This window comes from Podarcis gaigeae (assembly GCF_964106915.1).
Source record: "Podarcis gaigeae genome assembly, chromosome: 6".
NCBI lineage: Eukaryota > Metazoa > Chordata > Lepidosauria > Squamata > Lacertidae > Podarcis > Podarcis gaigeae.
In genome coordinates, this window is record NC_139682.1 from 96,136,715 (window position 1) to 96,162,659 (window position 25,945).

At 41.8% G+C, this 25,945-nt stretch overlaps 1 protein-coding gene across 6 annotated transcripts in view; it reads left to right on the plus strand.

The window, feature by feature from the left end:
• The window catches only part of RC3H1 (ring finger and CCCH-type domains 1), a 67,877-nt gene that overhangs the window by 23,524 nt on the left and 18,408 nt on the right, over positions 1 to 25,945 (plus strand). For all 6 annotated transcript variants that reach the window (XM_083743778.1, XM_083743779.1, XM_083743780.1 and 3 more), the window contains exons 2-13: positions 171 to 532; positions 3,006 to 3,126; positions 4,925 to 5,164; positions 8,472 to 8,647; positions 11,532 to 11,732; positions 12,312 to 12,444; positions 14,043 to 14,161; positions 18,472 to 18,584; positions 19,749 to 20,030; positions 21,096 to 21,313; positions 22,961 to 23,352; positions 25,038 to 25,196. In XM_083743778.1, coding sequence (XP_083599904.1) covers positions 302 to 532; positions 3,006 to 3,126; positions 4,925 to 5,164; positions 8,472 to 8,647; positions 11,532 to 11,732; positions 12,312 to 12,444; positions 14,043 to 14,161; positions 18,472 to 18,584; positions 19,749 to 20,030; positions 21,096 to 21,313; positions 22,961 to 23,352; positions 25,038 to 25,196 — 2,385 coding nt within the window. In that variant the 5' untranslated portion in view covers positions 171 to 301. The remainder of the gene's footprint in view (positions 1 to 170; positions 533 to 3,005; positions 3,127 to 4,924; positions 5,165 to 8,471; positions 8,648 to 11,531; positions 11,733 to 12,311; positions 12,445 to 14,042; positions 14,162 to 18,471; positions 18,585 to 19,748; positions 20,031 to 21,095; positions 21,314 to 22,960; positions 23,353 to 25,037; positions 25,197 to 25,945) is intronic.

Sequence of the window (25,945 nt, forward strand, 5' to 3'; positions counted from 1 at the left end):
TGTTTTCTGAAAGTTTCACCAGTCCTGGGAATAAAATGGAACATGCTACTCCCAAGAAGTCTGTGAAAACCATTGGATGCCTTAATTAAATAGATTAATTCCCTGGCTTATAGTACAACATCTATAGACACTAACTTGTTTTTTCTTTCTTTCTTTTGCTTACATTTCAGGTCATATTTCACACTATGTGCTGACTGTCTGTACTTACAGAAAATATTTAAAAACATTTTTTTTCAAAAAAAAGTTGATTCCAGTGGAATCTGTGCTTTAGATTTTGTCTTGTGAAGTAACGCCTGAAGAAATGCCTGTACAAGCTCCACAATGGACGGATTTTCTTTCCTGCCCTATTTGCACACAAACATTCGACGAAACAATCCGGAAGCCTATCAGCCTGGGCTGTGGCCACACAGTATGCAAGATGTGCCTGAACAAGCTCCACCGGAAGGCATGCCCCTTCGACCAGACCACTATCAATACAGACATTGAGCACCTTCCTGTGAACTCAGCCTTGCTGCAGCTTGTGGGTGCTCAGGTAAGGGTGTCTTAGCCTGTTTCCCCCCATCAGATTTGTTTACTGTGGAAGGAGCAAATGTATCTGTATATATAATGAAAATGTCATAATGTTCTTGCACTGCAATTCACTTGGCCACAGACAAGTGGCACTGCTGACTACAGTGTGAAGATAGGTGTTGGATGCTCAGTTGAGTTGCAGAGGGACAGCCAGAACAAGTTGTCACAGAAACCCAACAGCTGTCCTGCTCCTTTGCCTGCAATCTCCAGGCCAGCTGGTGCTGCTATTGGCCACCTTCCTCCTCCTTGGACAGCTTGGCAGTCTGCTTCTTCTACCTCCACCAATTAAGATGAAGAGTCATCCCAGTAGCAGGGCTAGGCAATATCTGGTTTTCAACATTGCAGTATATCACCAGCTGAACATTGTGATATAGTGATATATCACAGTGTCTGAAGCATGGAACTATGTAGGGTGCAGGGGGAGCAGTCATGAAAATAACTTGGGTGGAGTGGTGGAGATCAGGCGAAGGAGCAGTCATGGAGCTTAATAGTTATGTGCTATCTGCACTGTGGATTCCCCTTCTCAGAGGCAGGCAAGCCCTCAAGTTTGGAGGGTGAACTCCTTCCACTTTTCCCTAGACACAGAGAGGGAGAAGGACAAAGCAGCCCAACCATGATTCTTGCACCAGGTAGAGACACCATGATTATGGGGGGGGGGGGTGTCCAGGCTGGGAGTGGAACTGTTCTGCCATTGGAAGGAAAAGGGAGGGAAGCCAGCCAGCCAGCCAGCTGCCAGAAGGCTCGCAATTATACTGCCCCCTGGAGTTTGAAGGCTGTGTTTTGCAATACATTGCCAACTCAATTTGTTTTGAAATGGTTCTTATGATGTGGTCTATAAACTGGTGTTGGACGATGTATCAATACATCGCCCACCCTACCCATCAGAAGGAGCTGTGCAGGAAGAGTTGGCCCAGATGAAGTGCTGTCCAGCACTTCTGGTTTTCCATGGTGTTCCTTCTACTGAGCCAACTCTTCATCCTGCTTGGCTGCAATGGTGGCGTGAGGTCGAAAGAGGAAGGTCTTAAGGGGTTAGTGGTTGGGGCTAGGAGGTTTGGTGAGTTGTGAAGGGTTTGCTGTGGTCTGGGGGTGCAAAGGTTGGTAAGTTGTTGGGGGGGCTGGCAGGGGTAGGAAGGATTGATAAGTGAAGCCGTCACCATTTAAAAAAAACCATGTGCAAATAATAGACAATAGAAGTCAACAAGTATTTCAGATCATGGACTTTTAAATGTTATATTGTTCTCAAGAAGGCAGATAGAGCAAGTAACCACAAAGGTGCAAATCTTAACTTTGCAAAGTTATTACTTTGTTTACAACATATGAGTGATGTAGGGTGCACTATTTCCCTAAAAACTTTGGTCTATGGTGCAAGTAAGTTGCCTAATTGCAACTTGAGGTAAAGTTATGTACCTGCTCAAATTCCCAGTGTTTCAAGAGAGAGGGTAGCTTCAGGCCCCTCTCCTGCCATTAATGCCCCAGTTCTGCCACCACCCCCTTCTGCACCTGTTATGCAGCCTACCTTAAATCCTGCTTGCTGCAGGAGACGGCTGGTGCTGGATAGCAAAATGTGCTGGGGGGCAGCGGCAATTAGTTAGAGAAGCCATGATCGCTTTCCCTTCTATTGTATTGATGGATTTATTATTATTTTTACCATTCTCCACGTTGCAAACTTGGAACCTTATGTAAATGTGATGTGTGAACCAGCTCTTAGTAACAGCCATGTTTATGTTTGTAGTAGCTTGTCCAAAATAGTAAACAGGGTTGCTTCAGACATCATTACTTTTCTTTTGTCTGATATCAAATGCTGGAGTTCTGAAGATTTGAGTATGGATAGGATAGATGGGAAGTTCCCACTTTCCCTTGTCATTGAATTACAGTTTATTGAAAACACTGGAGTCTGGCTACATTTTGGCTACATCTTTAATCAAAGTAATAAGCTGTTGATCAGTGGAGGCGAAGTAATAGGCTACAGTTACTACCACTTTTGAGATTGAATATTTTTACTTAGTTTTTCATACTGAAGGGAATGCTAACATAATTTTTTAAAACTCCTCCTGATTTCAACACCTGCTGCATTGAATCTATTTTTATAGGAAGGTGATAAAGAAAGGTTGGAAATGAATAAAAAAGGAAAATATTTTCAGATATGCTAAGAAAAATAAATTGTCTTGTCATAGAAGAAAATTTGATGAATAGTTGCAAGGCAACTATTGTACTGAATGGTACAAATGTGATGAATTTGATAGGCTCACTGTAAAAGTATGTGACAGGAACTTTTGCTTTGAATTTTTTTCAATCCGTCTTTGTATTAAAGTGATATGTGTTATTTAAAGTTAAAAGAGTTTTAGAGGTGCACTGCATTTTCCTCAGTTGATGGGGTAGATGATTGGAACTGCTAGTCTCTTCACTTTTGTACTTTGATTGTTATCTATACACAGGTGCCAGAACAGCAGCCAATAACTCTCCGTAGTGGCGCTGAAGATACCAAGCATTATGAGGAAGCCAAGAAATGTGTGGAAGAACTAGCCTTGTACCTTAAACCACTCAGCAGTGCAAGAGGTGAATAAGTGCTCTTTCATACATTATAAGAAAACTAAAACAGTTAAGCAGCATCTATTGGTTTTTTAAAAATACCCCAACACTATTACATTGACTACAATGGATGAAAACCTGCAGCTGAAAACACAATCACTTTGAGTGCCAAAGAAGTAATGTTAGAAAAGAAAAATTGCAAATAGAATTGAAACATTACCACACACAATATTTTACTAGCCAGCCTGCCCTACACAATACCTTTGTGGCACATCAGTAGCCCGAAAGGAGCCAACTTGCTTTCATTTTAGCCAAGTTAACTCTGATTGCCCAAAAAAGCTCTGTCGCAGGTGACCAGCTGAGTGGCTATTTGCCAGTGCTAAGTTCAGCAATCAGATTGTTCAAAAATTCTTACTGTTATTCCTCATTTTCAAATAGCAAGAAGAAATAGCAGAAGGTGTTACTGTGGACCCTACCCAACTATGCAAATTTTAATCAGTTAATTCATCAGCTAAGAGGGTCAGATGGGACTCTTCAGCCTGCGAAAGTAGCCCATCTGGGAGAATGAAAACTGATCTTAAACCTCCACATTTGTGTAGACTCTACACAAATCCAGAGTGAAGTCACTAAAACAGTTGGATATGGCGTCTTGTATGCCTCCTTCTGACAACTCCTGCAGCCAAGCTGCTGCCAAAAGTATTGCTTTCTTTTCCTTTGGACCACATCAGCAAGGCTGAGAGAGAAGGGTCATCTGGGCAGCCCAGGACCTCCATACACCCTGCCCAGGCTTGCACCCCAGGGAGGTCACTTTGGTGCTGCTGATGCAGTGGTTTGACTCCCCGCCCCCCGTAGGTGTACTCAAGACAGACAGGAGCCAGTAATGATCAGCTAAGTCTTTATGAATTTGCATATTTGTAAAACAGGAAAACAGGTCATTTCAGTGACCTGTAGAAATGTTTGACACTTAAATAATAAATAAATTCTGCTGCCCCATCCGGTAGTTTCTTCCACTTGGTTTGACTTTCTTGCAGTTTCAATGCTATTGGGGGGGGGGGGTTATGTGATTTATTGTAAGGAAAACCCCACACTTTTTCCAAGTGATAAACTACTGTGTTCACAGAGTTTCCTCAACCCTCTTGCATATTCCCTGCACTCAGTCTTGTCTTTGTTAGTTGCACTGCGGAAAACCGGGGTGGGGTGGGTGAGACAGAGAAATGTGGGCGAGTTCTTCATGATGGGAACAGAGCAATTACTTTGAAGGGCAATGAAATAATTTGGAGTGTGAATACACGAATTAAGTTCTTAACCCAAGGTACCACTGTAATGGGAACATAAATTGATATGGAAATTCATTATTTGGAAATGAATGGTGAAGAAGCAAAAACAGGAAGAGGAGAAACTTCTTCATGATGGCTTAAATTGGTTCATTTCGAAGACAAGGAATTAATTTTGGGAAGAAAAAAGAAAACATGAAACATGTAAGAATATATTAAAAATGGAGGATTTTAGAAAAAAAATCTGCTGCCTGATTATCTATTAAAAACTTATTTTGCAGGCCTACTTTGTACAATTCCAGTTCGTTTGTAGTGCACACTTATCCTGAGTGACTTTTTGATGTTTTAGTTTCATGGAAGCTAGTTTACAACTGAATATTTTTTAGTTGATCACTATCTAGAAAAAAAAGGATATCTACAGAAGACATTCTATAGGTTATAACTCTCTTAAGACTGAAGTACCATTTCACTAACCTGCCAATGGACTATAAGCCTTGCATTGCCCCTGAGAAACTGAGAAATAACTTCCCTGCTTCTGTTTTTTTTTAAAGGTGTGGGACTGAACAGCACCACTCAGAGTGTACTCAGTCGCCCCATGCAAAGGAAACTTGTGACATTAGTCCACTGCCAGCTAGTGGAGGAAGAAGGGCGGATCAGGGCTATGCGTGCAGCACGGTCTCTGGGTGAAAGAACTGTCACGGAGCTCATTCTTCAGCACCAGAACCCCCAGCAACTTTCTTCCAACCTCTGGGCTGCAGTGAGGGCCCGAGGCTGCCAGTTCCTTGGACCAGGTATATATCACTCAAGCCATGGCATTTGGTACAGTAACAAAAATTAAGGGAATTAGTGAATTTGGTTACTTACAAATTTCAATGACTAAAATACTACTTAGTTGAACCGATCAATAAGGAAAAGTCCATTGATTTCTATGGGTCTACTGTGAATATGATTCTGATTAATATTTGATATTGCCCTAAATATCTGTTCCCTATAGTGCTGACAGCTTGAACCTCACAGATAATGGATTCAGAGAAGTGGGATGCATGAAATGGAAACCTTGGAAAATTCCATGTATTATTTAAAATATTTATATATTGACTTTCGCTAGGTTCAAGATATTTTATAGTCTCAATATTTAAACATCACTGAGCAACAATAATAAAAACATCTACAACTACCCTGCCAATTTTTAGATAACTGGTAAACTTCATTATGTGACTGGGCTTTATGCAATTGCTTAAAGGCCAGGTGAGTGCACCATCATGCTTTTCATAGAAGGTCATTCCACAGCCCAGGGAAAACTACTGAAAACACCCTGTTCTTTATTGCAAATGACAAAATCTTCCTTGCTGAGGGGGCAGAGGAGGACTTCTGATAATCTCAACCTATGAATTTATTGTTTTTGTTGTATTTATATCGTGTTTTTCATCCTGTAAGCCAAGACAGCATACATGGGTTGCCAGGTAGACTCTCTCAGGCATTGGCCAAACCCAGACCTGTTCAGCTTCGGTAGGATGGCTGTTTGTCATGTGCACTGGGATACACACATAGTTGTCTGCTTTTTCTTAACTGCTAGAGTACCCACTCGCATGAAAATTATATATTTTAAGTGAATACTGCTGACATGGGATAGCTCAGTTGGTAGAGCATGAGACCCTTTATCTTAGGGTCATGGAATCAAGCCCCACGTTGGGCAAAAGATTCCTGCATTGCAGGGGGCTGGACCAGATGGCTCTTGTGGCCCCTTCCAATTCTACAGTTCTATTAATCTTCGTTACTAGATTAGGAACATGCAGCGTGGATAAAAATCAATGATTTTTTTAATTAAAAGAATGCTTTTGGAGGAAAAATCTTTCTAAAGATCGTTTTCTATTTAAGTTACATTATAGTTCAAAGGCTATTCATCAGGAAATAAAGATTTGTTTTTGATTATGTAGCATGAGGCTTTATAGGCAATGTGTAAATTTTTTGGTAAATGAATTCTATTAATCCAGTCACAATGTCATGCGCTTCCAGAGGTTTCTGTAAGATTATTTGGGGCAGTTTTTCTAACAAGAAGATACAACAGATGCTTGTTTTTGCAGTTCTTGAAAGTGTGAATTTGTGTCTGCAGAGATAACATGCCTTTTCTTCACAGGAAAAATGTTATAAAATAAACATACAGAGCTGAGGAAAAAACCTTAATCCCATTGTTCCTTTGCAAATATATATACACAGAATAAACCCCTTACCTCATAAAAGCTAAGTTCCAAGAGATTCAATGAATAGATTGTTTGGAGTGGAATTCATCTGCAGAAGTAGCTAAGTGTGAAGGAGTAAAAATGAAAGCGCAACCTTGTGAGCAGAATACTCCAAGAGTCTTAGGATCTTTGTGTAATAATTGTGCATGTCAGTTGCATGTCTGTGTAACTCAGACTTGAGGCAAGTGCTGAAGGCACTTCAGGGCTGGCAACTTCTTCCCAATCCCACTGGGTTCCAACAACTGCACTAACACTTAACTGTACAGAATAGGAACCTGAATGTAGAAGCAAATCCAAAGGGGTGGTGTGGTGGTGGAAATAGTAACTGGGATCTGTAAGTCCTTGGCGAGACCTTGAAGTGCTTGCCAGTCAATTAATAAGAGTTCACTGCTTCCAGGCCCTTCTTCCCAGGGCTCGCCCAACATTCTCCAAACAATAAAGTCTCTACCTGGAACTTCAGTCCTGCCTGCAGCAGGAATCCCTGAGGTTCTCTGCTCCAGTCCTTGGTTCCCCTTTTCCAGCTTTCCACCAGCCTGTGTCTCCTGGGCCTGCTCTTTCTGCAAGCCTCTTCCAGCCCAGGCCTATCAACTGTATCTCTCTTCCTCCTTCCCCTCTAAAAAAAGTACAGCAGAAAAGTTGTCAAAAGATAAACAGTTAACTTATTAAACCTCACAATAATTTCATAATTATCTCTCTATGTATTTCTCATAGTATAACCAAATCAGTAATTTTTGATATAACTGTAAAAACTACTCTGAAAATTTATTATTCCCAAAATGAAACCTTATACCAGCAAGAATGAGTTTTTCTGTAAGAAAATGATTTAAATCAAGCTTTACTGACTAGTGATTTAAATTGTGATTTAAATCTATTTGATTAAAATCAAATCCACTCTGGGACCATGTGGTCTAGGTGCCAACAGTCTCATCATGATTAATCAGCACAGTGCCACAGCTGAGTACAGAACTGTTAAATTGTCAAAATAATGAGAAGACAGATTCAGTTTGAGCTTAGATGCGGAATATGAAAACAAACAGTTGATTTAGATATATTTCAACATTGTTGTCCATACAACCTGCACAAAGTTCCTGCCAGCCTTCATAATATCAGACTGTAAGTTCTAATACTGTAATATCTTTTGATTTGGGTACATCAAAAAATGCATTGGGGTTCTCAGTATTTTCAACAGTAGACCTGCCTGTACACTGGATTATTGACATTTCTAAAACCATGTGATAGAGATATATATTTTCTTTTAAGTGAAACTGTATATTGTCGGGATTCTACTCAAGCTGCAAGCTGCTTGTTTGTATAGTGGGTGCCACATTTCACAGCTTGACCATAACACTGAGGTTTGTAGAAACTCTTAATGCAGTCATTAAGCCTGGTGTAAGTTATGTAAGGGAAGAGGGTGGCGCTGTGGTCTAAACCACAGAACCTAGGGCTTGTCAATCAGAAGGTTGGCGGTTCGAATCCCCACGACGGGGTGAACTCCCATTGTTTGGTCCCAGCTCCAGCCCACCTAGCAGTTCGAAAGCATGTCAAGTGCAAGTAGATAAATAGGTACCACTCTGGCGGGAAGGTAAACAGCGTTTCTGTGCGCTGCTCTGGTTCACCAGAAGCGGCTTAGTCATGCTGGCCACATGACCCGGAAGCTGTCTGCAGACAAACGCCAGCTCCCTTGGCCTATAGAGCGAGATGAGCGCCACAACCCCAGAGTCGTCCACGACTGGACCTAATGGTCAGAGGTACCTTTACCTCTAAGTTATGTAAGGCCTAAACAAAATAGAATAAGCAGTATATATCTGAAATTGCTCTTGATACCTGGCATTCTGTCATGCTACTCTTTATTTTTCAGCAATGCAAGAGGAAGCTCTCAAGTTAGTTCTTTTGGCTTTGGAAGATGGATCTGCTTTGTCTCGGAAAGTCTTGGTTCTCTTTGTGGTACAGAGGTTGGAGCCACGATTTCCTCAGGCTTCTAAAACCAGCATTGGGCATGTTGTCCAGCTTCTATACAGAGCCTCCTGTTTCAAGGTACAGAGCAAGCTGTTCTGGTTGTGGTTTCAGGGATTTTGAAGTAGATATTGAGTTGTTATTATTAGTGCAGAAAGAGTGCAGATAGAATAACCTGTATTCAGAAAAAACTACACATCAAGGAGCCAGTTTGAATATTACATAGAGCTTTAGAAACAGAGTCTTTAATCGTGTAGTACTCAAAATGCACCAGAATGTCTCCTGGCTGTTCATTTGCCTGGGACATCAGGCCCAAGATCCACTTTTAGAAACTCAGATATATAAGCTAGGCACCCAAAGGCCCCTTAAACCTGAGTCACCATCACCACAACATAATATGTATTTGCCAGGGGGTTGGACATGATGACCCTTGGGGTCCCTTCCAGTTCTATGATTCTATTATCTCAACTACATTGCTTGATTGGAGTTTACTCTTACAGTGATTCACTTGTCCCAGTACGCAAGAACTGTGATCTGTGAGCTCCATTTGGGAGGCCTGTGGAAAGGTTGCTGTAGTGTCAAGTTTATTTGTACTCAGCCCTGCACTTACTTTCCTTGATGTGATGATGGAGGACTAAGATGTCCATGATTCGTGCAGCAGTGTACAAGGACAACACGCACATCTTTTGCCACACACGAGTCAGTTGATTCGATGGAGATGTCAGTCGCTACCTGGTGCCCAGTACTGTATGATGTTCAGATCACAATTTGAGCTGCCAATACATCGCATCAGCTCAGCTTGCCTGCAGACAGCAAAGGCACAGGCAGGCAGAGCCAGAGAAGGTTCAGGTCGAGTGCCTTCTCAAGCTCCATCTACAGTCCTTCCTGTCCCTTTGAGGAGCCCCTCTGACTTGTGTGAGTCTGAGTCCCCCAGCTGAGCAGTTTAACAAAGCCCCAATGCTCCTCTGCCTGGCATGAACCAGAGTGGTATCAGGCCTTGTTCAGGAGGGCTAGGCGATGTATCTCAGCTGCTGCTTCCTCCCCAAGGTGGTGTGGTGGGAGAGAAGCAGCCAAGATACATTCCAGACATTGTGATATATCAGTATAATTGTGGTATTTAGAAGAAGAGTTTGGATTTGATATCCCGCCTTTCACTCCCTTTAAGGAGTCTCAAAGCGGCTAACAATCTCCTTTCCCTTCCTCCCCCACAACAAACACTCTGTGAGGTGAGTGGGGCTGAGAGACTTCAGAGAAGTGTGACTGGCCCAAGGTCACCCAGCAGCTGCATGTGGAGGAGCGGGGAATCGAACAAGGTTCCCCAGATAACGAGACTACCGCTCTTAACCACTACACCACACTGGCTCTGATACATCACAATGTTTAAAACCAGATATTGAGCAGCCCTACTGAGTACTTGATTGCTCTTTTAGAAATGTCCGCTGTTTGACTAGATAATCAAGTTTAGCTTATAGGGTCTGCAGCACCACTGACTTGTTGGATGCCAATGCCGATCTGATCTTATCCAGGTACACATCGGAATCCTCAGTTTCGTCAATGACATTAGTCAATTTTGCACTCTTTTGAGATTGGATCCCTCCCCACACCATGTCTCTGCTGCCTCATATGATAGTCTGAATAGCCTGCTCCAAATTCAGCCTGATATCTTTTTTGGCCAGTTACTTTTAGGTCCTCTCAGTCCTTGCAGCATTAGCTTTACAGTCACCCTTGACAATATTTGCCCTCTGGTTATTGAAGCCTTGTTCTTAAAGCAGCCATTAGGCTTCATGATACACTCCACTCCACTGCTGCCAAAAGGTGTTGAACTAGAGAAGCCCATGGTATAAAGCAGATTCATTTGATCAAAAGCAAAGTTAAAAGTACAGAGCTTGGTTTCTTATGGTACAGCACTCTTCATTAAAATCAGAACACTCAAACTGTCTCCTTTAGTAACTCTAATCTTATATTTCTAGTCACTTAAGCACAGAGTTTTTCAAAGCTTCTCAACCTGCCCCCTTCTGAACTTCCTCTACCCACCCTACATCAATCATCTGTGTCCCAAGGACAGTGTGGAAATTGTTGCCTGCAGTAGTTGGCATAACAATTTACTGTATTTTTCTGTCTAAAGACACCCCCATGTATAAGACATAGGGGGCCTATTTTGGGGGTCTCTGATTTAAGAAAATGGAGGGAGATGTATCCATGTATAAGATGCTCCCAAAGTTTTGACATTATTTTTAAGGGGGAAAACCTAGTCTTACACATGGAAAAATACGGTAATATGAGGCAGAGTGTGTTGGTCAAGTCAAAGGCATAGTAAAGGGGCTTTTAGTAAGAACACCTATTTCCCCTTCCACTCTTCTCTTTCTTGGCTTTCATTCTGCAATTTCATGTACTGCATTTCATGAGAAAATCCAATATCCCTTTAGTTTTGGAGGCAACCGAGCACTGCTACCTTCTCTGAAGAAAAGAAACTGAATAGTTCTTTGTTCCAGCTGCACTTTGTCAAGTTTTTGCTTTAAAGAGACACAGAAAAGAGCTCTCCTTGGAGAGAATTAACACTCCTTGAACAACTTCTCACCTTTAGTTACAGTGAATCACTCATAGAATCCTAGGCTTCACAACTGCTCTGAAGAATGTTCTGTGCCTTTGGAGAGGGAGAGGAATTCCACCTCATAGAGAATCTAGGCTTGTTTTAGTAATGATAATCTAATCTTTCTAATCTAATTAAGAATTTGTGTATTACTTAATACACAATTGTCTCAGCTTTTCATCTGATCATCGGAGGGGGTACCCCTCCCCCATACAAACTGGAAGAATTATTCTTGAGCGATAGTACTTCCTTTCATAAATCTTTATAAGCAGCTAATACTTTTGGGCCAGGGAACTGAATTGAGAAACTGTTCCCTTATTTGGTTAACTTGGGTATTGCCACCTTACCTAATCCAGGTGGAATTTTTTCTTCCAGGTGACTAAACGAGATGAGGATTCCTCTCTGATGCAGTTAAAGGAGGAGTTCCGAACCTATGAAGCTCTGAGACGAGAACACGATTCCCAGATTGTGCAAATTGCTATGGAGGCTGGTTTGCGCATTGCCCCAGATCAGTGGTCTTCATTGCTTTATGGAGACCAGTCCCACAAATCCCACATGCAGTCAATTATTGACAAGGTACATTCTCTTCAAATCATTCCACATCCTTTAATTTTCTACTGTTTTTATTTCTGATATTAGTTGTAAGTGGGGCTCCTCGGTTCTTCTTCCCCCCATGTCCCACTTGCTATCAAGAGTCTCCTATGGCATACCGTGCTTCTCAGGTACTCTTATTGTCAAGGACAAGCCCAAGCCTTCCTCGTGAGCGTGAAGCAGAAAAGTAGCTGGGAGATTGTCTCAGGAATGTGCTGTGCTTTGTGGAGCCAGTTCCATTTTCACTTCTGTAAGAACTGTCCTCTTAAACAGGATTTAATATCGCTGAGCCTTGATGCATTGTATATTGGTATATACAATTAATGAACATGCAGGCTGTATTACTGGAGAGGGCCTAAGCTGTGACTGACCACTAGGAATGACAAGGAATCTTGAATTCTAGAGTAAATGCATCTCTGTTGAAAAAATGGTTTCACATCAAGGCACACATCTTGAGTGCTGGTGAGACAAGAAATTTAAAAATGTATCTTTTAGGTTTGATTTACTGAAGATGGTCTCTAGGAGTACAGAAAGCAGTTCTAATTATGTACGTATATATTTAAGTTGCAGACCCCAGCCTCTTTTGCACAGAGTGTTCAGGAACTAACTATCGCTCTCCAGAGGACTGGTGACCCAGCCAATCTGAACCGGCTTCGACCCCATCTAGAACTCCTTGCAAATATTGATCCCAGCCCAGGTAACTATTAAAAAAGTGGTTTATATTCATGTTCACTTCAGCAGAAGAGGCTTTGCGTATCTTTCAATCAAAGCGATACATGTCAGTGTCAGAAGCACAAGTGAACAGAGTACTCTCTTGTTTCCTTATTAACAAAAAAGGCTGTTTCTCTTGAAATGCTCTAGTCTCCTTTATATTCTAATGGCAGACAGACTTCAGGCTAGTTTATTTTTTACTAGAACACTAAGACCCATGAACCAAAGCAGGGTGCAAAATTGTGGCTGGTGCAGAACCAAATGCAAAATGTTCATCCAGGGATGGAGCACCTTTAGTTATATAGTACAAATCTACCTTCTGCCCACCATGTGCCTAGACATCTCAGAATTGTGGCAATCTCAGCATTTGGGAGTTCTAAGGCATAAAAACAACCCTGTGAGTTGAGACAAAAGGAGTGGAGACCATTTTCAAGCTGGGAGGCTATATTCCCTTGTGGAAAACCTTCCAGGGGCTGCATCCCAGTGATGGACAAGGTCAGGGGGTGAAAGTCAGTGGATGAATAGATCACCCTTTTGTATAGCAGGCTACATTCCTTCTGTGCAAAGGTTGTGTGTTACATGTATATATACATAACACATCTCTCTTTCCTGGCAAGAAAGAGGCACCAAAGTTCAGTGACGCACTCCAGCCTGGGGAAAGCACTTGAAGAGTACACAGAATAAAGATGGTGAGGGGAACGGCATAGGGAGGGTTCCAAAACCTGGAGGGGCCACATTTGACCCCAGGCTATTCCTGCTACAGGTGTGCATTCACACTACTGATCTTGTTCTGTTTATTCATAAACAATGGACGTTAGCTGGGAGTAAATCACATACATATGCTGATTGGCTTGCCCACAAAAACATATGCCACAATAAAGTTGTTTGCCTTTAAGGTATCCTATGACTTTGTTGGTTTTGTGGCAACAGTGGCTTCTCCATAAGGTCCCACAGACCTTCATGATCATAGGAAAAGGCTTTGTGACCTGAAAAATTCTGAATGGGTCAGGATCATAGGATTATTTTTCTATGAATTCATGAGGTTAGGCTCAGAGTCTTGCTAAATCCTGCCCAGCCCTTTCTGTGGAGGACATGTCTGTGTATGTTTCTCTGCTTATCATTGTTGTAGTAAGGTTATATTGCCATATTTTAGCAGAAGGAAACACATGTTAATGAGACAGTCCTTTCACTAGAAATGACTCTCTTAGGCTCTCTCAGACCTTGCTGCTTTTCCTTGATTACCTCTAATCTCCGGCCATATTTCCCACAATTACAATATTTTTTTCTGGGGGTGTCTCTCTGAGGGTTCAAATGCTCTCAAGCATTCCTATTTGAATAACTATATTCCTTACCGACAGGCAGGAAATGTTTGCTGCTGCTGCTGCTGCTGCTCCCTAAATCTGGCAAATCAGTGTTGAATTTCCATAGACATTTCCTTCGTCTTGCCTGTCAGATTTATTCTTCCTTCAGAACTAAAATTTTGCATGTTTTAAATTTTTTGATGCTTGCTATGATTCAGACCCTGTTTCTACAGGATTTCTCATTTTCCAGAGATAAATTAATTTGTTCTAATAAACACTGTAGATGCCCCACCACCCACCTGGGAGCAGCTTGAGAATGGACTTGTCGCTGTGCGGACTGTGGTACACGGGCTGGTTGATTACATCCAAAATCACAGCAAGAAAGGAGCAGACCAGCAGCAGGTACTGTATTGTGTGGCACTTCTTGTAGTCTGAAGGCACACATAGTAGACCTTGCCAAATCAAAAAAGAACAAAAGGAAATGCTTCCCCTAGTGTATGTAAAATAAAAAAGGTGAATCAGTTGCCAATATCCACTTGTCTCTATTGGAGCAACAAAATAGAAGAATTTTTTAATTTCATGCCCGGAGTTCTCAGAAGGAAGTACTCTAGGAAAACGAAGCTTTTGTAAAAATTGGGGTGTTGGTCTAGTCCTTCCCTGCCACCTCCAGCAAAATCAGCAAAGATTATATGAGTCACATTGGGGATACATTGCACACATGAGGCTAAGGACAGGTAGTAGTCTTTCAGAGACTTGCAGGATGTAAGATTAAGCCATCATTGTCTGGGGCACACAGTTTGGTTTCTGGGTGGAAGTTTTGCAGGTTTTTGAAGCACTGGCAAAATTTGACCACAGATCATAGCAGTACAGAAAAAATAAATGTGTTCAACAACATGCAGCGTTTTCACAGTGACCATATCAAATCACATTGTTCCCTGAGCTAACTTCCCACCATCACGTCCAGTGTTTTTGCTCAAACCCTTTTTACTTCATTATATCTTTATCTGTTATAAAATATTCCTCTATTTCATTTATTTTATAATTTTCCTTCCGCTGCTTTATATCTCGAATCCTGCCTGTGATTGATTCCATTTGACTATGATGCTTTTTCAAATAGGCTATGAACAGCCTCCATTCTTCTATTAAAAGCTCATCATTTTAATCTCTTTATTTTTTCTGTCCATTATTGACATTTCTGTATAGTCCATTACTTTCCAAAGTCAATCCTCCTTTGTAGAAACCTTCTCTTCTTTCCATTTCTGTGCATATAATATTCTAGCAGCTGTTGACACATACATAAATAATTTGGTCATCTTCTTTGGAACATCTGTCACTATTATCCCTATAAGAAAAGCTTCTGGTCTTTTTTGAATAGCCCATTTAAACATTTTCTTCATTTCATTAAATAATTTCCCAAAAGGCTTTAGCTTTTTTTTTTACATGTCCACCACATATGGAAGAATGAGCCTTGTATCTCTTTGCATTTCCAGCATTTACTTGACACATTTTTATACATCTTGGCCAGTTTATTTGGTGTTAAATATTACCTGTACATAATAATAGTTTTCTCTTAGTGTATAACAAGGAGTGAATTTCATATCCTTTTCCCATAGGAAGCCGTATCACTATTGTGACCTAAGTCCATTGTATCATCTTTAGTATCCCATTCTAATAACATTTTATACATTTTAGAAATCAGTCTTTCATTACTCTCAAGCAACCCCAGTTTGAGATCAGATCTTTGTTCCTTCAAACCATTTAACACATTCTTCTTAAATAGCTTGTTTATTTGGTACTGAAACCAAGCCAATACCAAGTCTTGAATTTCTTCCAGTTTTTCAAGTTTATACCCACTTTCAGTATAACTTAATATTCTCTATAAGTCCCCCAATTCTTCTTCATGTTTATTTGTTTTGGGGCACGAGCTTCTATAGGGGATAACCACAGTGGTGCTTTTCTTTCAAGTAGATTTTTATATAGTACTTGAGGACATATAGCCCTTCAAATTAAACTTATCCTTATGGAGTAATTTTGAAAGTCTTTATGTACCTTTGTTTTTTTTTCTACCCCAGATATGCATATCACCCATATTGTCTACCATATCCTTCCAGATCCAGCAATCTAGTATTTTTTTCAATATTATCCATTCCTTTATCCATGTCAAACATGCTGCATCATAATATAATTTTAAATTTGGAAGTGAGCCCCCTCTTTCCCCCTTTTCTTCCTAACCTAACATTGTAAGAAAAAAAATAAAGAAAAAGATTTGGAGGTGATAATCTACGTTTTTCTTTAGTATCTGTTAATATTTTAAATGTAATACTTGGTTTCTTGCCTTGCCAAATGAACTTAGCTCTTTTTGCCATTTAAAGCATCCAAATATTACATATTAGTACTACTGTTTGGGACAGCATTTCTAACTATTATCTGTGCTGCCTGCATGTCTGAAAATTCTTCATGTGGCCACATTAACTGAAAAGGTACTGAATGAAAGTCTAATGTACTTTGCTATAAGGTGTTCTGGAACCCATATCTATCAAAGCAGTGGAAATGTGTAAATAGTGGAATCCAGCAAGAAACATTCATAGCCGTTCCAAAGCGTTTGAACTCTCATAAATCATAACTCATTCGGACATAGTACCAAAGAACCATGCAATTAGTTCTGTGAACCCTGGGCAACTTTGGACTTATCTCCCCTTGCTGCATGACAAAGCTCTTCTGAAACAGAGGCATTTTAAAATCAGATTGTGATAATAGCGTGGAGGTGAGCTGCACCAAGACTAGAAATCCTAGGCGTATAGCCCACATCCTCAGGCATATCCAAATTAGTTTTGTTTGATCCTAGTTGGGATCCCAAAATCCAGAAGATGTCATAACATTTTGTGCATATTGATCGTTTTGTCCAATTATTAAGGTGGGAGGAAGAACTACATATTCTGTGGGTTTCACAGATTATGAGTGCCCAGTAACTATTTTTTAACATGATTTAAGGGAAACATCGGAAATTGCAGTTTGAAGGTTTTCATTAAGCTTTTTAATTGTAGAAAGAAAATCAAAGCTACTCACTGGAAAGTGTTTTCTTTTTTAAAAAAAGTTCTAAGCATACCTAGAATTCAGAATAGTAGAGAAATGATGGCCATTAATTACATTAAAATTTGAGAGAGGTAGCAAGTATTAAATAAATGTTATAGGTAATTAGTCTTTTTCTAACTTAATGGAACAAGAAGTGTTTTCTCTTATGCTATGTACAGTATAGCTCACTACTGTGTAATACTTCTTTTGTGTTACTTGTCTTTAATTTCTATGATAATTTGTGTATGAGTAATATTTCATAGACATAAAGCTGAGAGAATGCAAGTCAAAACAAAGAGGGAGAGAGAGCGTGCATGTGTGTCATAAGCCTGCATTTAGGAACAACTTCCAAATCATAGTTGGAGTGTTGAGAACATAATGTGGACTCCTGCACTTCTCCCTTCATGCATGCAGTGCCCCACCTCCCCACTGGGTTGCAGTAGCCATAGTTTTTACTTCTGTGAACCACCCTAAGACCTGTGCGTATAGGGCAGTATATAAATATTAATAATTAATAATATAATAATTATTATTTTTTTTAAAAACCTATAAACTGTTTTTCACCTCCGGAGAGGTTTGATATTGTGACTGAATCATATAGCTGATGGGGATGTAGAAGGAGAAGAACATACCAGGCAAGTTAGATGTGAAATATTTTTTTTAAAGCCACTGAAATATTTAGCAGTGCTTTTGCGTTTGTGTAGTACTTTGCAACTTTTGCACCATGAACGGAGAAAAAAATGAGATCTGCATTAAAACAGTAGAATTTATGACAGAAAAGCAACTTAAAAGTGGAACTCTTTATTGGAATTCCAACCCTGGAATTGCTACATTATTGGGAAAAGGATTATCTACTAATGGTTCCATACCTAATATTGTCAAGGTGTTGACAGTATTCAAAACTCCCATTGTCCCAAGCGCATTTTGCGACAGGGAATTTCGTTAGTGTGAGCAAGTTTCTGAGCCCTGGGCACAATACTGCACCTAAGATTTCAGATGGAAACTGCAGAGTGGAAGGAAAGGAGGACCTTTTTCCGCTTCCCCACTTCTAGATACTCTCTGAAGACTGGAGAAGAGACCCTCTTTAGGAATATTAGGGGGGTAAGCAGGGGAAGGACTAGGCCATGTGAAAAATGAACGTAATGTTTTAGCTGTAGTTCATTCATTTTCAGCTTTGTATTCTTGTTATAAAAAAGCACGCCTAGACATTCTGTTGTTGTGCCCATAACCTAGGTTTAAGGTGCCATTTAGCTCCTAGCTTTCGTATCTCAGTTTCTAACACTGGGTGTTGAATAAAGAGGTGGGTGGATTAATAAAGAGGTGGGTGGAATAAAGAGGTGGGTGGATTCCATTGATTAAATCTGCTATCACAGCACATGCAGCACAACCCAGTGCATGCTTACTTGGAAATAAGTTGCATATGCCAGTGTTCACTGGCATATTTGTTTAGGATTGCAACCTTAATAGTGAATCCCACTTCTATCAGTTCTCTAACAAAGCTTTCTTTCCGGAGATCTATCTACACAGTTTTTATTTTATTTTATTTTTATTCTGGATTTATTTTGGAGCATTATTTTCAGAATAATTGTAGACTTTGAGAATTTTGGTTTCAGTTTCCTTATTTTTCCCATTTGATCTAGCCTCCCCAACACAGCAAATATAAGACATATATGTGCCGAGACATGAAGCAGAGAGGAGGTTGCCCCCGTGGGGCCAGCTGCACCTTTGCACACTCGCAGGAAGAACTAGAAAAGTAAGATTCCATGACTTATTCTATTTCTGATTGTGAACTTATCAGATTGTGCAAACAGAGCTGCGTTTCTCCGCTCTCCCGGGAAGGCAGGCAGGGGGGAGCAAAGACTTTTGCCCCCCGCCAGCCTTCAGAAGAGGTCCTGGACCTCTTCTGAAGGCGGGCGGGGGGCGAAAGTCTTTGCTCCCCTCCGCCTGCCTTCAAAAGCCGTCCGGGACAGCGGAGAACCACGCTGCGTTTCTCTGCTCTCACGGGAAGGCAGGCAGGGGGGAGCAAAGACTTTTGCCCCCCGCCAGCCTTCAGAAGAGGTCCTGGACCTCTTCTGAAGGCGGGTGGGGGGTGAAAGTCTTTGCTCCCCTCCGCCTGCCTTCAAAAGCCGTCCGGGACAGCGGGAAGCGCTTCCCTGCTATCCCGGACTGCTTTTAAAATGCTGGCGGTGGGGAGCAAAGCCTTTCGGCCCCCGCCGGCCTTCCTGGACCTCTTCTGAAGGCCGGAGGGGGGGAAAGGCTTTGCTCCCCACCGCCAGCATTTAAAAGAGGTCCCCGGAGATTTCCCTATGGGCTTTCTTCTTGCGAAGCAAGCCCATAGGGACATTCGTCTAGCGAAGCGATGCAAAAACCGAAAAACCCTTTCGTCTTGCGGGTTTTTCGTCTTGCGAGGCATTCGTCTTGCGGGGCACCACTGTAAATTCTTGAGCTAGTCAATATATTTATACCAACTAACAAGGCTTCTGCAGGGGTAAGCCCTGCCTTCCTAACTTTCTAGTATCTTGTCCAATATGCCCCTAGATAGTCTGCTGTTGCCATACTAGTGTGTGGGTTTTACTGCCAAACTGAAATTATGCCCTGATTTAGAGATAGACAGACAGTAAGATTTGTGTGCTACAGGCTGTTACAGAGGACAGGACTGAGTGAAAATACGAGTTATGTATTCACTATCCCAGCAACTCAGTATAAAGCAGGAAGCAGCCGTGTTTGCTGCATAGTGCCTAATGTGTGCTAACTTCATTGCACCAATAAGGTTTGGCATAGCAGGCGTTCCAGCTGCAGTAGTCGGGCCTGAATTAAAGTTTGCGCTCTAGTATTTGAGTAGGAAAAGAAAAATAACTGTTCAGCTTGAGCTGTAACTCATCCTTTTTCTATAATTCCTCACGTGTTTCTCCTGAAGATTTCGTAAGATGAACAAACGTCTGGTCCCTCGAAGACCCCTGAGTGCCTCCTTAGGCCAGCTGAATGAAGTGGGCCTATCGGCGGCAGCTATCCTCTCAGACGAAGGGAGTATGGACTTGCCCAACAGAAAACCCTCTGCCTTGCCAAATGGGATTGTTTCAACAGGCAGCACAGTTACACAACTCATCTCTCGCGGAACCGACTCCAGTTATGATTCAGCCTTGAAGCCCGGGAAAATTGACCATCTTAGCAGCAGTGCCCCTGGGTCACCTCCTGACTTGTACGTTTACCTTTTTATGGTGTTCATATAAACTGCCCAGTATGGAGAATGTGGGACGCAGGTGGCGCTGTGGGTTAAAGCCTCAGCACCTAGGGCTTGCCGATCGAAAGGTCGGTGGTTCGAATCCCCGTGGCGGGGTGCGCTCCCGTTGCTCGGTCCCAGCGCCTGCCAACCTAGCAGTTCGAAAGCACCCCCAGGTGCAAGTAGATAAATAGGGACCGCTTACTGGCGGGAAGGTAAAAGGCGTTTCCGTGTGCTGCGCTGGCTCACCAGATGCAGCGTGTCACACTGGTCACGTGACCCGGAAGTGTCTCCGGATAGCGCTGGCCCCTGGCGTCTTAAGTGAGATGGGTGCACAACCCCAGAGTCTGTCAAGACTGGCCCTTACGGGCAGGGGTACCTTTACCTTTACTATGGAGAATGCAGTCCACATGTGCATAAATTGGATGCACAGACATGACTTTTGCATTCAGGTCGCATCTGTATCTGGACTGCATTGCCATCACACACACATTCAAATATAGGTGGCAGTACTTCCATTCAAAGGGACCTCACAAAGCGCATAGTTAAACTATGGCATTTGCTCTCACAAGATGTAGTGATGGCCACAAACTTGGTTGGCTCCGAAAGGGATTCAGGCAAATTCATGCGGGACAAAGCTAACCATGACTACTAGCCATGATGGCTGTGCATAGTCTCATGCATTGGATGCTGCATGCCAATGAATAGCAGCTGCTGGGAATCACAAGGGGGGAGAGTGCTTGCTTTCCATGGGCACCTGATAAGAACAGGTTTCTTGACTAAGTGGGTCTTTTGTCTAATCCAGCAGGGCTCTCTTTAGGTTTCTCTAAGCTGGATTGCCGCAGCTGCTGGAACCTTAGCTGGACTCCCTTAATATCAGCTGGCAGCGGTGATGCTTCCACCTTCCATCTTCTGCTACCTCTTGCATATGCTTGGTTGCTGAGAAGACAATGTACAAATGAATGTAGGCGCCAAAGCAGCAATATTCAGTGGGATTCATCCCAGGTTTGTAGCTGCTCTAATGTTGTGATGGATCTCTTTTAGGCTGGAATCCGTTCCCAAGAGTTCTCTATCTGCCTTACCAGTGAACTCTCACCCAGTGGCCCCCCGAGGACCTGCAGACCTGCCTCCAATATCTGTTGGGAAGCAACTCCAAATGGTGCCACGAGGCTCCCAGTTGTATCCAGCTCCACAAACAGATGTGTTTTACCCAGATCCTCGGGGAGCAGGTCCACCATTTGAATCTCCACCTTACCAATCAGGTAACAATGCCACCTGGGTAAAATTTGGGCCTGGGGCAAAGGTTTGCATATTATTTATTTATTTGCCCTAGATGAAGGATGGGGTGCTAGATACTGTGATATATTAGACTACAATCCTGGCCCCACTTACCTGTGAGTAAGCCCTGACCTACACATTTTTCAGAGGATGCTTTGTAACTAGGAGAGCTAGATACCTTCTTTTTGTTAAACTAAAACTGAAATTATCATGAATCCACATTTGTAAGTGATCCTAGGTTGTTGAGGTTCACGCATTCAGAATTGCAAGGGATGACCAGCCCTCCTTATAATCCCAACAACCCATCACTACTTGCCCTTCTGGCTAAGATCTAGTGTATAAGCACAACCACTTCACTATTTAAGAAGACCAAGTAAGTTGTCTTTTTGCAAATTTTATTGAAAATTTTAAGTGAATTTCACAATTTTTGCAGATAGGGAAATGAAAGCACCGTATTTTTCGCTCTATATGACGCACTTTTTCCCTCCTAAAAAGTAAGGGGAAATGTGTGTGCGTCTTATGGAGTGACTGCAGGCTGCACAGCTATTCCTGAAGCCAGAACAGCAAGAGGGATTGCTGCGCAGCAATCCTTCTTGCTCTTCTGGCTTCAGGGATAGCTGCGTGAAGCCTCCTCAACAACATTTGATTCAGAATATTTTTTTTCTTGTTTTCCTTCTCTAAAAACTAGGTGCCTCTTATGGTCGGGTGTGTCTTATAGAGCGAAAAATACGGTGCCTTATTTTATTTCATCAAGCCAGAAGAGAGCTGTCTGGCTAGATGTAGCAACTTTCAGAGTTGAAAACTGCTGCCACCAAATGGAAGCATTCACACTTGCAGATGGTAGTTCACAAGTTTCTTTGCGTGTCACCCATAAATTTAGAAATAGGTACCACTCCCAAGAATTAACCCATTTCTTGAAAACATAGTGAAAGGCGACAATCCTATGATACAAAGTTGCTCACCTTCTCCAGGTTCTTTTATCTCATCCCACTAGTTTTCATGACAATCTAATCCTTTTGAAGCTGTTTTCCTATGTGCATGTGGCAAACAACAACTTCACCAATCCTTTTTTCCCTTTTTCCTGCGGGATCGCAACACAAAATATTGCCAATGTTTTTAGAAAAGGATATATTCCATTCTAGCCCTCTCAGCATTGTTGCCATTATTGCCTATGCAACCCCCTTGTCATCATCTGGCTTCTTAGGGCAGGGTCTTCCTGGAGACTCCTGCTCCTGCTAGTGTCTAAGGGAGCCACACACTCCCAAGCAGGGTGAGTAGATGAGCAATTGTCCCGTTAGCATCACTGCTGAGAGGGCTCTTTCAGAGACACCTCTCTAAATTGCCCATAGTTATAGCGGCTCCTTGAGAGGCCTCCACGTGTTTTCCTCATGGTAATTTATAAAACACCATTGGCCAAAAGCTAAGACAAGTGATGATCTATTGTTATAATGAAAAGTGTTTCCAAGCTCTTTCCAAACAGCTGTAACTTGGTAAAAGTGGATTAACATCTTCAAACACAAAGTGAAAAGGAGATTTAAAGTGACAACTTATTGCCACTTCCGTTCTCTGAAGCAGTTGAAAGAGTGAATTGCCTTAAAGCACTTTTCCAAATTTTTATTTTGTGTATTTAGGTGTGTATTATCCTGCAGCTCAGCCTTCGCAGTGTATGTCTCGATTTGTCCGACCTCCACCGTCTGTTCCTGAACCAGGCCCTCCTTATTTAGAACATTACCCACCATACCTCCAGGACCGCATGGTGAATTCTCAGTACAGTGCGCAGCCCCAACAATATCCTCCTATGGGACAACCCATGTACCCTCCACATTATGACAGCCGGCGCATGTACCCCCCTCCCCAGCCGTACCAGAGGGAAGAAATCATCAGAGGAAGCCCTGTGCCCATCGAAATTCCTCCACCAGCTGTGTCACCATATGTACCTGAAACAAGAGACAGATACCCACAGATGGAAGGCTACTATCCAGTTGGTCCACATCTGAATCAGATCAGACCTTCATATCACAGGGTACGAGTTCTATATGTCACTTCTTGTTTGTTTGTCTTGTCTGTCTGTCTGTCTGTCTGTCTGTGGGGGAGCTTGGCATTTTAGTCTATGAAATGCTATAGAGTCTTCATTCTTGCAGCAGCTCTATGAAATCCCATTTTACACAAGGGATAAGTAGAAAGTTGGGCTTGATTAGGGCCACTGAGTAAGTTCATGACAAGTAGGGATTTTCATCTAGATCAGGCCCATATGTATGTTTCATTTAAATAAAAAAAATGTACATCAAAGAAACTAAGATTCTACAATAACAAAAGGTAAAATTTGCAACCTTTATAATTAAAAATACATTTATTTATTTATTATCATTTCTTTTTGCCTCTGCTAACCATGTGGGACATACAGACAGGGAAGGCTTGCTCTCAGTTGCTGAAAATGGGAAATAAAGTTTGCAGTGTATTCTCACTCAAAAAATTCTAGACCAGAACCATAGCTTCCATTGGAAGCACAGATACTTCTACAGTGACCAAAGACTCGCTCCTTCCTGGCAGCTTAGACTCCAGAAACAGGTGTTTTTGTTGGAGGAACAAGATGATATTTTCTTCCAGCCTGACTCTGAGGTCTTGAGGCATACAAAGTGGGGTTCTAGCACATCCTCACCCAAAGATCTGTAGTTTGAGGGCTGGGACTTCTTTACTTACACATTGTTGGAGACTTTGCCACACAGGGTGCAGAGTACAGTCTCTGTCTTGGAACTGAATTTCTGCAGAGAATCAAGGGGGAATACTGTCCTCTTCTGGAGTGAATTGCAGAGGCTATTATGGTCAACTCCAGAGTTTTGGAGGAGCAGAATGATTCTGTTCTTCTATAGGAGTTGGAATTCGATTTGTATGGAAATATTATTTGACAACTCTCATGGCTTTTGAGATTTCAGGAAACATTGCTCTTTTATTTAGACGGGTATCTTTGCAACCACAAGAGCTAAAAAGTTGCATATTTTCAAATGAAAGCTGCAGTTATTAGGAGCAGTGGACCAGAACGTTTTCTGCAAAATAATTTCCACTGTGGAAAACTGCCCATGTCTAATTAATGGATACACTAAGCGGTTTGAAACTTGTAAATAACTTTATTAATATAAATATACTTAAGAAATACCTATATATCTATTACATAGCACTTTGTGCATGCTAAAATGAGTATGTTAACAGTTTTCGGTGACTTCGTTGTTTTCTTCTGAACTTTAATGGCTGTCTTCACATGTAACACTAAGCTATGACTTAGCAGTATGAGAATGAACCATAAATTGCTTTCCCCACCCCTCTTCTAGCACAGCTGCAAAAAAGTTGGAAGCTTCCACTTGTGTTTTAGATAAATCACAATTTAGTGTGCTGTTTCAACTTTAAGACTGTGGTTCTTCTTAACTACCAGTTGTTGAAACAAGCCACTTTCATAAACAATGGTTTGATGTTTTCACCAGTTTGTATTACTGAGTTGCTTTCTCCTTTGGAGCATGTTGCTCAAATATAAAGGATTCTAGCCTTCAAATTTGGACAAAAATACACCCCCTCCGTGCTTTGTCATTGATATAAATCTAACAATTGTGGATTGTAGGCTTCAGCTCTAGATTCACTTGTAGAATGGATAATTGATTGTGTCTTAAATTTTAAACGTTTTAAGTATTATTTTTCAAAATGATATTCTGTCTTCAGGAGCCTTATAGCCGGCCTCCCCCCCAGCCTCATCCCAGTCTAGATGATTTGCACCGACGACGAAAGGAGATCATGGCCCAACTAGAGGAAAGGAAGGTCATCTCCCCACCTCCTTTTGCACCATCACCAACTCTGCCTCACTCTTTACACACTGATGAGGTGAACATGTTTTTAAAATATAGCTGTTGAAAGAGGGCCAGATTTGATGAAGTGAACATGTGTGAGGGCCAACCAAAGTTGGATTGAAGTTGTTGACCTTTTCCAGGGATTTTACCTTTTACCCCCAGGAAATAAACTACCATAGAAGCCAGATTAAACCAACCGGTGGGCCAGATTAGGCCCCCGAAACGGACTTTGGAGATGCCTGGTAATGAACAATGTATGTAAATTGACATGCAGGGAGAAAGGTGCATTTGAACTTTGTCCTGCCAGAATCTCACTGCATCCAACCATGTGTAGGACAGAGTGTGCATACATACATTGGCCAGAACAGCATGATCAGCATGTCAGATGAATGCTAAGAATTGTCCACATGATCTGAGCCTATGCACATTGGATTTTAAAGATGTGCACCCTATTTAAATGTTATGCCACATGTGGAGATTCAGTGGTTTGGGAAGCAGGAGGGTCTTGTCAGATTGTGTGGGGAAGGAAGGCATTCTCTCCCTTGCCCACCAGCATGTCTGAACTGGGCTAGAGACATAGTAATGAGAGCTTCAGTTTCCTGTTTTAGGGCTAACTTCTAAATAAGCCAGTCCACTAGAATAGCCACCCAATTTTAGTGGCTCATTGAGTGCACTCATTATATTTGAAGGTTTTTTGTATTAACAGCCAAATTTTCATGTTCCCGTAAAATATTAGAATGGTGTTAACTAGGCTTGCTGTGTTGGGGTTTATTTACATTTTAT